This window comes from Lagopus muta, chromosome 1 (assembly GCF_023343835.1).
Source record: "Lagopus muta isolate bLagMut1 chromosome 1, bLagMut1 primary, whole genome shotgun sequence".
NCBI classification, from domain to species: Eukaryota; Metazoa; Chordata; class Aves; order Galliformes; family Phasianidae; genus Lagopus; species Lagopus muta.
In genome coordinates, this window is record NC_064433.1 from 10,816,687 (window position 1) to 10,831,773 (window position 15,087).

At 36.8% G+C, this 15,087-nt stretch overlaps 1 protein-coding gene across 3 annotated transcripts in view; it reads left to right on the forward strand.

The window, feature by feature from the left end:
- SEMA3C (semaphorin 3C) overlaps window positions 1–15,087 on the forward strand; it is a 120,765-nt gene that overhangs the window by 87,302 nt on the left and 18,376 nt on the right. For all 3 annotated transcript variants that reach the window (XM_048959560.1, XM_048959556.1, XM_048959568.1), the window contains 4 exons: window positions 1,579–1,693; window positions 3,321–3,390; window positions 6,362–6,506; window positions 10,423–10,645. In XM_048959560.1, the coding sequence (XP_048815517.1) occupies window positions 1,579–1,693; window positions 3,321–3,390; window positions 6,362–6,506; window positions 10,423–10,645 (553 nt within the window). The remainder of the gene's footprint in view (window positions 1–1,578; window positions 1,694–3,320; window positions 3,391–6,361; window positions 6,507–10,422; window positions 10,646–15,087) is intronic.

A 15,087-nucleotide genomic window follows, 5' to 3' on the forward strand; every position in this document is an offset into this window, starting at 1 on the left:
TAACTTTAAAAATGTGCATAGAAAAATGAAACTCAGGAATTACAGCCACTCCTGTGCAGTAATTAATTTTCAATCACACTACTCTTCATTGTCTCTACTTCCTTTTTCCTATCTGTAATCAACAGTATATGAAAATTGATTGAAACAGCTTTGAGTATCTCTGGTGAACTGGATTTTCTTAATGAGAGCAAAATTACAAATGCACAGTTACTGCTAAACTTTTCATTCCTTCCTTTGGAACGGTTCAGGAAGAAAATTATGACTGTTTGTTTAATCCCCATCTTTCATCTGGATCTTCTTTAGAACTACTTTTTGATGTTGTGCTAAGGTGGGAGGGTGTATTTGGACTCTGTTAATATGGCTTTGGCAGTTTGATGACCCATGTGATCTGTTTTATAATCTCCATTTTCTATATTTTTGTGAAGGAGTCCAAAGGCCTTTTTGGGTATTTTGCAAGACATTTCACACTATTACAGCTGTATTTGTTATTGTTACTTTTATAATGAAGCCCAGATGATTTTTCAGAGGCCTCAGCCTGTTTAGACTTATACTGAAGTCAGTGGCAGAATCCCAAAGACAATGAAAACAAGTCTGAGCCAGTTGTGCTTGCATATTTGTATACTTGTATACAATCATATTCATATATCAACACATTTGGGACAAGCCACATATGCTAGTAAAATGGTGCCAAAAGAAACTCAGTGAAAGACCCCTTATGGGTATCCCCAAAAGTCTGATTACCATCTATACAAACACCAGTGAAACATGCACTGCATTTCAAAGTCACAGATGCCCAACTTCTACATTATCTTTTTTCATTCTCTTTGGTGACATTGTAATATGCTGTTTGGAAGATGTTACCCAAAGCGTTCACCAGCAGAATGAGGCTGCACAGTATATTTTAGCACCTCCCTATTCCACTGTGTGTTGGAGAGATTCCTGAATAAGCTCTGAACAGGCTAGCTCTGGACCAATCTATCAGGGCTTGCAACAGTGCAAAGCCAGCTTGAACCATGATAGCCATAATTTCTGAATTTAGGTCAGAGCTCTCACCTCATGGGCCAGGATATCTTAATAGATTATAAGGAGCTATTCTGCTGTCAGGAGTAGAAGAAACATCCCTACATACTGTGCTGTTATGACACCAGCAATGATACAGTGATCAAATATAATTCCAGATCTATGACTGCAGTTTAGCATGTAGAGTACTGTGAATATTCAGTGAACTATCTATCGATAGCAAAGACTTCTCCCTTCTTAAGTATCAGTGAAGTATCAGTGAGTGATACAGATACTCAGAGTCCTCTCCAACCATATATGCACATATCTTCAGCACAGCACCTACTGCCCAACCCTCCCAAGGTTTCAGTCCAGGAAGCCTGCTCAGAAAATTTGATCTTAGTTTTTCAGTATTTAGATGAAGGGATTTGGTTTAGTCCTAGCTATTTTTTATATTGGATGTAACTGTATAAACCTCTATATGACAGGATGAAATTAATCTGAGGAAAATGTGGGAAAACCCAGTAAAATGTTATCTCTGTTGTATTTTATTTTTCCTGAAACATTATTCCTTTTCAGAATGATACAGGTGGTCAGCGTAGTCTTGTGAACAAATGGACTACATTCTTGAAAGCAAGACTGGTGTGCTCAGTAATGGATGAAGATGGAACAGAAACATACTTTGATGAATTAGGTATGACAAGAACATTTTCAAAAGGTTTTATCTAAATCCTGCACGCTATATATACTATTGTACACAGTACTGAAACTCCTGCGGCTCCTTAGTTAATAGAGAGCTGAAGAAGAAGAGACTTGGGGAGGATCTCATCAATTTTCCCACAGGGGTGGCAAAGAGAATGGAGCCAGACTCTTTCAGCAGTGCCAAGTGCCAGAACAAGAAGCAGTGGGCACGGACTGAAACACAGGAGTTTCCATTTGAATACCAGAAGCATTTCTTCACTGTGCACGTGACAGAGCACTGGCACAGGTTGTCCAAAGGCTGCAGTCTCCTCCACAGAGATCTTCAAAAGCTGCCTGGATGTGGTCCTGGGCACCATGCTCTGGGTGTCCCTGGTGGACTCAGAGGGCCCTACCCATTTCAGCCATGCTGGGATTTTGTGAAAATGTTGACATTGAAATGTTGGCCTTGTAGACAGCCATGGCAAAAATCCCCTTACCTGAAAAAGAAAATCTACCTTTTTGTCAATCTCTCTGGGTAATTATCAGCTTTCAGAACTTCTCAGCGCTTAGCCTCTAGCCACTGTTTTTTAAGACCTGTGATTTGCAAATCTATTCCTCTTCAACAAGGCAGCAGGAAAATTACTTTCAGTTTTTTGCCTGACAAAATCTTGGAGCATACAGAGTACGAGACAATGTTCTCAGTGTGAGCTCCCAGCACAATCCTGTGGCAGTAAGAATACAGCTGCAGCTGGAAACACAGAAAAATCTGAGAGAGATTTCACATATAAGAATGTAACGCTGGCAGTCCTGCATAGTGAAGTCTTTTGCTTTTGACATATTGAAAAGAATGTTTAAAAATTTCAAATTTCTAATGAAGGAGCCACATAAATTAATGGAAAGCTGAAGAATGTATTCTCTTATAAATAGCTCAAGCAGTTCAGTTTTTTTCAGTAAAATAAGCTTAAGAGCTGACTTGATTATAGTTATTAACAACATTTGTATGGAGAAACTCTCAAAGACTAAATTATTTCTAATTTAAATTAAAAAAAAATTATCAAAAGATCAGATGTGGAAGTGAGCAAGTTCAGATCAGTGAGTAGGCACAGTTTTGTACACTAGAGTTAATAAATCTCAACACAAAAGGCTGGCAGGTTTACACCTCTCACTGTCTTTACTGCAGAACCTTATGCTATTCCTATGATGTTGAAAATGAGCTAAGGGTAGGGCATCTAGGTTGTGTACAGAATGATAAAACACCTAATTATCCTGCTTTGGATTATATCCTTCTAAGGGAGCTCTTTGTCTTTGACCTGCTGCCACTTAAATATTTGACTACTGCTAAACAACCTGCTGAAATGAGGTCCAGCTGAATGAAATGTGAGACATGGATACTGTGCATATTTGAAAATCTTTGCCTTCTTTCTTCACAATGCTAGATGGTGTGGAGTTAATTTCTAACTCTGCTTCTGCAAAGTTTATACATATGGTCTATTTATATGATAAATACACTTTTTTCCATTCAAGTCTGAAGCAAAACTACCACTGACCTTAGCAGGAATAAAGTCTTAATTTAAATTGGAGAATGAAGTTTTTAGTAGTGTTCAAAAAATGTGTTCTTTTTATCTGTTTTGTTTTTTCAGAGGATGTGTTTCTTTTGGAGACAGATAACCCCAGAACAACGCTTGTGTATGGAATTTTTACAACATCAAGGTAAGTGGTTCTGAACTGACCGACTTTCTGCATGAAAACTGAACAAGATGGTTTGTGGACAAGGCTGTCCTGTACAATGTTGTGTGTCTCCTGTGACCCATATCTGCACACAGGAGTAACAGTCTTAATTAGCAGCATTACCATTACTACAGTGTATATCCTGTGCTGCATGGCCTAAGCTGCTCCCTAACATGGTGACAGCTAGCACTGGGAATGCATTTTTGTGCAGGGCCACTTGTTACTGAGCAGCAGCAGAAGGCTGAAGGACTTCAAAGCAGTGAACTTGTGTAGCATCTGAAAGTGCTTAACACCTCCTGAAGAACAGGCAGCACCCTGAATGATCAAACCTGGAATTCTTACAGGAATTCATACAAATCATTTCCAGTCTCTCAGCTGGCAGACGATCGTACAGATGGCAAGTAATCCGTGTTGGCTTCAATGAACTGTAAAAAGACAAACTTATATGGTGTTTGGTGACATCCTTGCTGCTTTAAGATACCCATTATCAGTAGCGTACACTTATTTGTCAAGTTTAGAAAGCAGTCAGTGAACTCCCAAGGGCAGTGGAAGCATTAGGTACAGCTCACTGTGCTGAAACCCTCCATAAAGACAGATCTAACAAATCTATCATTTCTACATTATTTTACTTTTTTTGCTTTTTTCTCACCCTCACCACCTACCAGTGGAATAGAGTAGAAATAGTTATTTCTTATTAATTTCTAATATGCTATCCTGTAATTTTTAGCTGTTATTGCTTATATTCAGGGGGAGGGAGAGAGGAAGTAAGTGGGAAAATTATGTTTGTAATTTAATTTCATTTACTTGATCAAATCAGCAGTTTTTAACTTATTCCTAACAATTCCTTTAAAATCAGTTTTCAATTAAATAGCCCTTGTGTGAGAAAAATATTTGATCTTGATAAACTTATTTGCCTTTTTCATGTGAATCCAGAGATCTGCATTCTCAATTGTGTGAATCAGCCAGGAAAATGTGACTTTCTAATACTGACTGGGGAATAAAAAAAATCCATAACTTGTAAACATCTGGTGCTGTCTATATTTTATGATTCCTTCTACACAAAAAGAAAAAATGCTGAGGTTATGTTTAGCAGTAAAACCACACTTATGATTAGGTTGTGGATGTAACGTGCCTGAATTGGAAACTCTTATACCTAATTCTCCTGGAATTCTTGCAGTGGAAGTGAGGTTTGGTGTTGCAGGACCATATAAGGTGACAACAAAGAAAACTTCACTTATTCCTGGCTCTCAAGCTGTTTTTGCGTTCTGCTTAAGCTTTTACACTCATATGCATTTCTGTAGTCATGAACCACGTAGTTTATGGTTTCTTCCTTTTTGTTTGGCTGGAGATTTTATGTGTTTCACAGTCAAACACAATTTCATAATGACTTTTACTCCTTATTTTTTCCTTTTTCTTCACCTCTGTAAACCTCCAACTCCTAACAGTAGCCAGAGAGGTACATCCCACCAAATAATAACTATTAGTACCATAAACCATATAAAACCATACTGAAGGAAAAAAATAATACAAATTATCTTGGTGACATAATCTGCTGTAAATTTAATGCAAAACATCTGAAATTATTAAAAGCATTTTTTTAAAACATATTAGTGCCTACAAAAATTTCCACAAATGTTATAATTCATCTAGAAGATTCTTCCTGCTAATACACATATAGCAACGTGGTTTGATAGGTAATCAGTAGCACTTGGTTTGCTTAGACACTATGTAAACGCAGGCTTGGAAATTTCATGTTTTCAGTTTTCTTCTGGAGTGATTTTTTTCCTTCATTGACTGAAAACAGTTACTTAGATTATCACAGAATCACAGAATCTTTGTCCTTCAGTTGATATCAGACATATTTTAAACTGTCTACACCTTACTGGGATAAATATCCCAAGTCTTACATGCAGAGAAAGTAAAAGAAGAGACAATTAATTCATAGCAGTCAGTCTTAGCATTACCATAGGAGTTATTCCTCTGGTGCCTTGCATAGTCAATGTGTGATGGAGGCCATTCAGAGTTTGTGCTGTTTGAGGAGATGTCAGAGCATTGCTGGCTCCATAGCGGTGGAAAAAAAGCATGCTCTCTGTTGCATTGCCTTCTACGCTACTAACCCTAACCAGGTCAGGACCAAATAACTGCACGTATACACCAATATGATGAGCAGCAAAATGGCGTTTATTACACGTGAACCCTAGCTTATATACCCCATGTGCTTCATCTACGCCCCTACAGCATGTGTCATACATCCATCATAGAACAGGGGAGGTCCTGCCACGTCACATCCTGATGGGGTGCCTTGCAGTTGCCTACTGCAGGTCTCCTCTTACAGGACCCCTCTTTTCTCTTCAGGAAGCTTATATTTCAACTCCCTTTGAGGACTGCGTAGGAGTATAATTCTCTTATAGCCACAACCTGTCTCCATTTTGCTTAGAACAGCTGGCAACTGATTGTAGTGATTTAACAATTTTTAATTGTGCTGGATGTTTTGATTAACATTTTAGCCATGGATTGTGGGAGGCTTACGGTGATCTTGTGGTTAATATATTGATAGGGAGTTCTGGAAATCTCTGCTGAGCTTAGCAGCACAAAGTTTATAAAACTCTTGTCTCACTTAAGTCAGCAATATTTATGCCTCTGATTTAACTGGGGTCACGTTATATTTTTTAATATTCAACATTTGAAAAATTTCTTACTCCTACCACAGAGGTAGTTAAGTCCTTCCTTCTCTTTTCAGTTCATGGTTCAAAAAAGTTGCTCAGTCCTAAAGATTAATGGTGTGTATTGGGAACCTAGATTGGTTAGTTTATAGTAAATCCATGCTATAGAAGTATTAAATTGTATTACGTTATTTTAGAAGTACCTTTCAGCACTGGAACATACAAAATAATGAAAGATCTACAGAAATGTTGCTAGGCTAAAATGCTAATCTTCTCCTATTGTTTTCCAGCTCCATTTTTAAAGGCTCAGCTGTGTGTGTGTATCATTTATCTGACATCCAGACTGTGTTCAATGGGCCATTTGCACACAAGGAGGGCCCAAACCATCAGCTGATTCCATATCAGGGCAGAATTCCATACCCACGACCTGGCACTGTAAGTACATAATATGTTTATAAAGGCTTGCCAATTACTTCTCTTTGTTTAATACATAAATAGATATTATTTATTCCAGGAGAACAGTCTGTATGTGACTACGGCATTTAGTTACAGTTCAGAACAATTTTATTTGCTTCTCACCTTACCATTCAAATCGTGCAGTATCTGGAAATCTTCCATAAAAAAAACTGTCATTGTCACATAAGATATAATCTCTCTTCTTTCTGCTCAAAGATGGTAGGAGTTATTTCACTAAATAGCAGTCAGATGTTATACATGTACATTTTCTGTGCAGGATTTAGCAAAAGATAATTACATAAATAAGCATACAAAGACAGCATTGCGAGTGTGTTCAATGTCTGGATCCAAGCTTCTCTTTTTGGACACTATTTTTAATATTTTAGTGCAGTTCTTAGTGGTTGTAAGACTTAGAATTTCGTGTCCCCAGATCTCTAAAATTAGCTAATCAATACATAATATTCCACTATTCCACTTCAAATGCTAGCATTGTTCCATCTTTGCCATTAATTCATGCAGCTCTACTCTGATGCTACACTGAGGCTTTAAGTTTAAACTTAACATAAATAAAAAATAAATGGCCCATTTAAATAGGAAGTGCTGTGCTCTCGGGATTTCAAAATTTCCTACTGCTTGAAAATATTGTATTTGTATATATTTCCTCAACCACTGCCATGTTATTCTTGGTTCACCAAGAAGGAAGTTCGTCTCATGGAGGCTTACATGGTATTCCAGATGAGCCTGAAGGAATCCAGCAGCACAATGGAAAGGGAGAAAGAAAATTCAGATTTCGATTTGACATAGTGACAAAAATATCTATCCTTTTTCAGTCATGCTGGTGAACTTTTAATTTGAAGATAAATTCTTAACTCACACCAAAAATAAAACTGAAGCAGGGTTCTTTTAAAATGATCATTAGTGTTTTTCTGATCACTGAATTTTTTCTGCTTCCTCACAATTCAGCTATAGCATAATATTCCAAAAGTGTGTTTTCTACAATGGGACTTCTCTGCTTTTTTTTTCTACACTGTCAAAATATTCTACTTTTTTTACATGCATACTGCACCCCCTGTTTCTCAGATATGTCAAAACCTGTAAAAATCAGGTCATCAAGAGAGAAATTGTATTCTTAGGGTTAGCTGTGAATTTCCAAGCATGCATACTAAGACACATGAACCCTTTTCCTCTGGAACAAATGTTACTGCTACTTCTAGGATGCTGAACTAGACTAGGATGATTTTTTTTATAACATGGAAAATCCTACTTTATAGTTGCCTAGAGAGATATTCATACTAAAACTTTGGACAGAAACTAACGTTTATTATGTTTCAGTACATTGGATAAACAGTGAAAGGGGTTCAGCAAAATTTCTGTAGAATTAAATAGAGCAATACATACATTTGGCCACAATCAATTCTGCAGAATTTGGCTGCTGTTTGCTAAATACCAGTGGTTTCTTATTTCTCCACAAGCAAAACTTACTTATGGAAAAAAGAAACTATATAATTGGCAGCTTCCTACTAAGTTCAGTCATGTTTGAAGATAGTTTCCATTTTTCAGTTTATAGAAATAGTTTTTTTACCTACAGCACGTTGAAGAATATACTGTAAATGAAATAATTCTGTTTCTGTCTGTAATCTTACTACACTGTGATCAACTGTGAACATAATTACTGTGTAACTGAGCCTCTGAATGAAGTGTGGAGGATATAGATTCAATCCCTTCAGGAAAGGGAAAATTTATAGTGTTCTTCAGTAGCATCTTTCATTTGGTATTAGTATATATGGAGAATAGCAATAGAATGAATTGATTAAAGATAGTTTTTTGAGGACTTGCACACAATAGTGTTTTAATGTAAGTTTTTAGAGTCAAACATGAGTGAAAAATAGCACAACCATTTTGCAGGAAGTCCAAGACATGAGTCTTTATGATCTCCAAGTTAAGAATGGAAGGAGAACAGGAAGCATCAGAGAAACTCTTCTTTCAGCTGAACTGCATGAGACAAGAAAGTTTAATTTGATCTTCAGGTGAAACAGAGTCCATCTAGACAAGAAACGTTAGCTGGAAGTTTACTACCAAGAAGAATAATCTTGCTATTAACCCCCAGATTTATGAAGACAGTTATTTTATCATTACTTCTTACTAATCACAACAGATAGCTCCATCCATTTCCTGCAAGATTGGATGGAAGTTCCATGGAAGGAAAAAGGGCAAACGATAATACAGATTAGATTTTATCAGCAGTCTTAGAAAGCCAGCATGTAGAATCATCTGTGATAAGCACCTAACCTAAACTGTCAGGGTAGCTAATTAAGTTCAGAAGAATCAATTGAAGTCAAGCACTTCAGACAGGAAAAGAAACCCATATTTGAGCTGACTTCCAGTTCTTTCTGCTGAAGGTAACTAATGGTGGAGCAGTTTCTTTTAAGCTATTCCTACCAGAGCCAGAAGCTGATTTCAAAACTTGGCATTAGGCTACGGTCCACTCTGTAATTGATTCCTGGCACTGTTTAATGAATAGTTAATAAGGTGAACAAAAGCAGCTTTTAGTGGCAGGAGTAGAACTGACACTCCTGCCTGTTGTTTAGAGGGATCCCCTGACATGCAAAGACCCAGATCTTAATGTTTGCTTGCATCAGGTATGCTGGACATATGAGTCATATATCCATGGTGAGTTTCCTAGTTTCTCAAAGTATGATTCATTTTACGTAATCTTAACCATATAAAAGCAGGGTGTCTAGTCTGAATTACTGACTGTAGAGGAAAGCTAGGTAGCTAAGAATAAATGTCTAACTTTGAGACAGCAGAAGTCAGGTGAGGTGACACTATCCCTAAGCTACTAGCTATTTTTTGTGTGTGGTTTGACTACAAATTCCATCCTAGACCTAAGAACTGTCCTCATCAAAAGGAAGAAGTTTTCATGAAATGTTTCGTACTGAACAAACAAAGACTTTCCAACTTGAAAATAATCTCTTGAAATGTTTCTGAATAGCTCCAGTATTCTTAGGAGAGGTCCATATCCCAGCAATCTGACAAGGAGGGAATCTCAGAAAAAGCAGTGAAAACTGAGATATCACTGGCTGAAGTAGTTGTGTAAATGAGTGAGTACTTCCAGCACAGTGTACCAGAAACTGACATAGTTCCTGACGTCTTAGAATCATAGAATCATAGAATCTTGTTTTAGGTTCACTCTTAGCAGGCACTTGAACTTTTGAAAACTGCTTTTACTTTCATCTTGAAGTCCAGAATGCCTCAGGGCTCATTATTTTAGTGGTTACTGCATTTAAAGAAGCATCTGGAATACCAATGTATTTCTATGTTTTCTTGTAAAAGATGGGGTAGGTAAGATCCTGTGAATGATCAACTGTCTCAACATATCAGACACCCTATTTCAAACCTATACTACTGCTTTTTCAAATGAAGATAAATCACAGACATTTTCACTGTCTTACAATCAAAATAATGACTAGAGGGATATTAACCAAATTACATTTGGGTATCAGACTTTACCTTTTATCTTTGTACTAGTTCTATAACAAAACAGATGTATCTTCCCTGTCAATTACTTGGATTTGTTTTTTTCAAAAGCATGTCTGGAAATGTAATGAATGTGGAAATAGGTCCAGAACTATGGAACTTAGCCATCATCCTGGATTTTAATATTGCAAAATTATGTTTGTGTTTGCTTTATCTGAATTGACAGGAGATAAAAGCATAACTATTCAAATATTTCATGCCAGTTACTAGAATACAATTACTTTCAGTCAGTGTCTGAAGTGTTCTTTTGGGAACTTATTTTGTCAGCTCTCAGTCAATATTTGTAAATGAATTAGAGAGGAAATCTCTCTGAACGATGGTAAGCATTGCTAAGGATTACTGTGCATATTTTGTGCAGTGTCCAGGAGGAGCCTTCACACCCAATATGAGGACAACCAAAGAGTTTCCAGATGATGTTGTGACCTTCATTAGAAATCATCCTTTGATGTATAATCCCATTTACCCAATACATAAGAGGCCATTAATCATCCGGATAGGAACAGACTACAAGTATACAAAGATTGCTGTGGACCGAGTGAATGCTGCTGATGGAAGATACCATGTCTTGTTTCTTGGAACAGGTAAGGCAAAATTAGCAGTAATTGTTTTCATCCATTGTTTTATAATTTGCATTTATAATATATGCTTACTTAAACATATTTAGTATTTACAGAAGTGTTTACAGAAATATATAAATTGTGTTTGTTTGTTTCACTTTCTGTTTATTTTTGTTTCCTTTGAATCTTAACTATGTGCAAGAGATATAATGTGTCAACATGAATTTTATCAGAGACATAAATCAACTCTAGGATATTTTCTATTTGATCTAAATTAGAATTCTTGTCTTGACTACAGTTTATCATCAGTGTGATTCCATATTAGAATTTGATTCTAATGTGCAGAAATTCCAAAATCTGACTATGAATGGCTTTGTGTACTCTCATCACCTTTATTTAATATACAGAGAAACTACATTTGAAGAAAAAGACAATCTGATGTTAGAGGACATTAAATGCAGAAATTACATAAAAATCTGAAAATATATAAATACTTAGCAAAGAAAGATAAATGATTGGATTCTTACTAGCAGTGGATACAGAGAATTTTATCTAAGCATTCTAAAATAATTTCTAATATGACCTACATTTTGGTTTTAGCAACATCAAATTTGAGTCTGAGGTTATGCTTCTGAAGTCTGCTGGGAACACATGAGTGATTCTCGTACTGATCAAATTTGATTTTTCAAAAATACTCAAATATGAATCTCACTCTCTTGATTAAAGCAGACAAGCAGAGTGGAGCTCTGGCTAGACTATAGTATTCATTCACATGGGAAACTCCCACTGGCTTAACAGGGCATTATGTGCTGATATACACAAAGGCTAATGTTTTTTACTACAGATGTTTTCAAGTAGAACAAAGGAAAAGAACTCGAGGAGAAGAAATATATCTCTAAACATCAGAAAATGATTAGAGAGATGGCTTGTATTGCTTTTATGGTTCATCTATTATTGGGGTTCTGGTTATTTTCTGCTTGTTAAAAAAAAAAAAAAAAAAAAAAAGTCTGCCAGGAAACTCACATGGGACTGGGAATAACCAGCCTGATATAATAGATAGGAAGCTGATGGTAAAAGCATTTTCAAGAATGTCAAGCTTCTATAGAGATGGAATCATAAGGAAGTCTCTTCAGTCTTCCTGGAAAAACCTCCCCAGCTATCAAAGTTGTCAGGGTACCCTTGTGCCAAAAGAAGTTAAATGCATACTGCACTGTATTAGCAGAAGCATATCTAGCCAACAAGATACTCAAAGAGTACAGTATCCAGTCATGGGCTCCGCAGTACAGGGAAAACATTGACACATAATCGATTGAGATTACTTGATGGACTGTAGCATGTGATGTATGAGAACAGGATGAGAGAATTGGGTTTTGTTAGAGAAAGCAAAGTGGAGATCTCATTGCTGTCTACACCTATTTTATTTATTTAATGGGAAAAGATTCTACTCAAGATCTTCATTGTCAGGATGAGAGGCAATGGACACAAGCTGGAATACGAGACATTGAAATTAGATAGAAAGGAAAATTATTCACCACTAGAGGGGTCAGATTTTGGAACGGAGGTCCAAAGAGATGTGAATTCATCTTCAGAGATTCACAGGATTCATAGCCCAACAGCAAATGGCCCTGAAAACCTTATTGTAATTGGACCTGCTTCAAGAGGAGTATTGCACTGGATAACTTCTAAAGTCACTTACAGCCCACAGGGTTCAAGGTTCAAGGACAGGAAATAAAAAAAACAGAAATACTTGTCTCATCTTGTATCACACCTCTACCAGGTTACCATTTTCTGTACTGTGAGGGCTTGGTGTATTATAAGACACTGTTAGGATAGAAAAACCTCTAATTAATAAATTACAGTAAAAAATTCATTTTTAATCGGGGCATTATAGTTTTCTTGGTAGGCAGTTGCTAAATAATTTTTAAAGCATCCTTTGATCCCACTTGCAAGGTCAACTTATGCTAATTAGGTCAGGTCTTCCTTGTTTTTCTCCCTCTCTAACATACAGCCACATTTTCTTTTCTGTTTAATTAACACAATTGCAGTGCTCAACTTTCAGACACTTTAGAGTCATAATTCTTCTTTCCTTCAGAGGTAAAGAAAAACAGTTTTTGTACACTACTGTGGAAATATCAGAAGCATTAGTAGACACTATCTCAACTATTCTTATACAACTCCTCAAGAAATCTGTTGTCTGTTAGCTTTATTCTTTGCCAAAGCAGAATGTTTTTCCATAGAAATAGCTTGGCAGACTAGAACAGATATTTCAAATGCATATTTTAGGTTTTGTTTTTTTTTTTTTTTATATAGTGGTATCATTGGTTTAAAATTGGTTCTGTAAGCATCTAATGTCAATTGGAGTAAAATCCTACTAAAGTTAAGTAGAGAACATGAGACGTAGGCTTTTCTAAACAATGCAGGATTCTTCCTGTAGAAGTGTTAGTTAATACTGAAAATGCATAGAAAATAATGAATGTGCATGAAAATACACAATAAAGACATGTAACATTGCAGTGATTCTGCATGATATAAATACAAGCCATTTCATTTTATACTTCAGTGAACTACAAACCGATCTTAATAGTGCCTGTGATTCATTAAAGCATTAACATACCTCAGCTTGTACTTATGTTTTGTTTGTCCTCTTCCAAGTACCAGCACAGGGTCTGCTTTGGACAAAATACACACACTGCAGCCCTCGATACTTTATGTGCATTGCTTTTTACCTTCTGCAGTACACCAGAGACAAAGATCACTGTCTGCCTTCCAGTTATGTTGAGGGCGGGCATTATTATCCCTGAGTAGAGCACAGTGACTTCCTGAGACACTAATACCTTCCACGATCTTCCTCAGAAGAAACCGACACAGTAGAAGTTACCGTGTTTCTCAGCCCTTTTAAATAAAAGCGATCAAGTTTCAGCTGCTGAGAGGATAAACTTGTTTTCTTTATTCGCTGCTTTCTGTGAGACTCAAGAGAATACGATAGAGATATTAACTGTCAAAAGGAATGCAGAGGGGATTTTCTTTGGTGTCAGTTCATCCCAGCAAATGGAAAAAACACACTGTGTAGGAGAATTTCACGTGATAATTTCTTTGGGAGCCTGGTGCCCCACAGCCAGAGACAATGGGACTTGGCACCTGGTGACAATTACACTCAGCTCAGATGATGAGTTACTGCTGCTGAACTGAGATGTTGCCAGCCGTGTCTGTCACTGTCAGTGACCTGTCTCATGCTTGAAACTGGAGTGTTTTATGTCTTGCCAGATGCAGAGCACACAAAATGTTTAGCTTTTCCTCTCTTCCTCCTCTATAGCTTCAGTAATAAATCAGTTCCTGGATGCAAGTGAGGAATAACAGAAGTAGAAAGCTCAAAGAACCCCAGTGGTTTTCATGATGTAGCTGTGGTCTGGAAGGGTGTAGGCAGCTGTGTCATTTTTTCACATTAATGTGAACTTAATGTAGTGTTTTCTTTGCACCCTCAGACAAAAATGTTGAGTTTACAGGGGCTAGTCCTTGCTGAGAGTCAGTATGTTGCTTTTCTCTCCCTTTTCTGCCACTTACATAGCTAAGAAAATAAATCCTACAAACAGATATTATTCTTGCAACATTCAACCCGCTTTTCAAATAATAAGGATCGCTTGTTTTTGTGTATTATCCAACCTGAAGACTCTCTGACCACTTAATGAATCTTTCCAGTCCACCCAAAATGGTCTCTTCATCCCCCTTTGAGCCAACTTAGAGTAAGAAGAATCAAGTCTTTATGCTAAACAGCAGTGCTACAAGAGAAGAGTACTGTGTACCTTGTCTTCCCAGAAACCAATGGGATAATTTACTTTGAAATAATGTAATCACTTATTTGCATATTTGACAGGAGCAGTGATGATAATGCTTTTTTCCTATGGAATGAGTAATAACATTCAGTTATTGTGCTTCATTTATCCCATTTGTATGGTAGCCCACAATTCAATCTTGTAGTTTTTGATTCACACTAGAATTTCACTTTAGCAAGTCCAATTTTATGTAAAGAATTCAAGAGTACAATGTTTTCCTAGTTTATCCCTTGGTAGATTGTTTTGCATTTAAGCTTAAGAACAGCAGTAAAACAGCATGAGAACATTTTCCTGAGATTAATATTTATTTTTTAAGCATGCCACCTACTGCTTGCAGTATGAAAGCTTTCAGTCTCAGTCCACACAGATTGCAAAACCAAAAGATTGTGTGCATGTGGGTTTTTTTATTGCTCATGGTGTTACAAAAGTATTTAAATGTCTGGGTCAAACTTGGATATATTAAGCAGACATGGGCACCAATATGATTTGTTTTCAGCTACTTGCCATCAATATAGGATATATTTTTGTGTGAAGAGATCTAAGTGATTGCCATGAAAAGGCACTTCAGGTTTCAGTCTGGCTTATTCAGTTGATTAATATGGGCCAAATGCATCTGACGTGGCATGAGGCTGATCA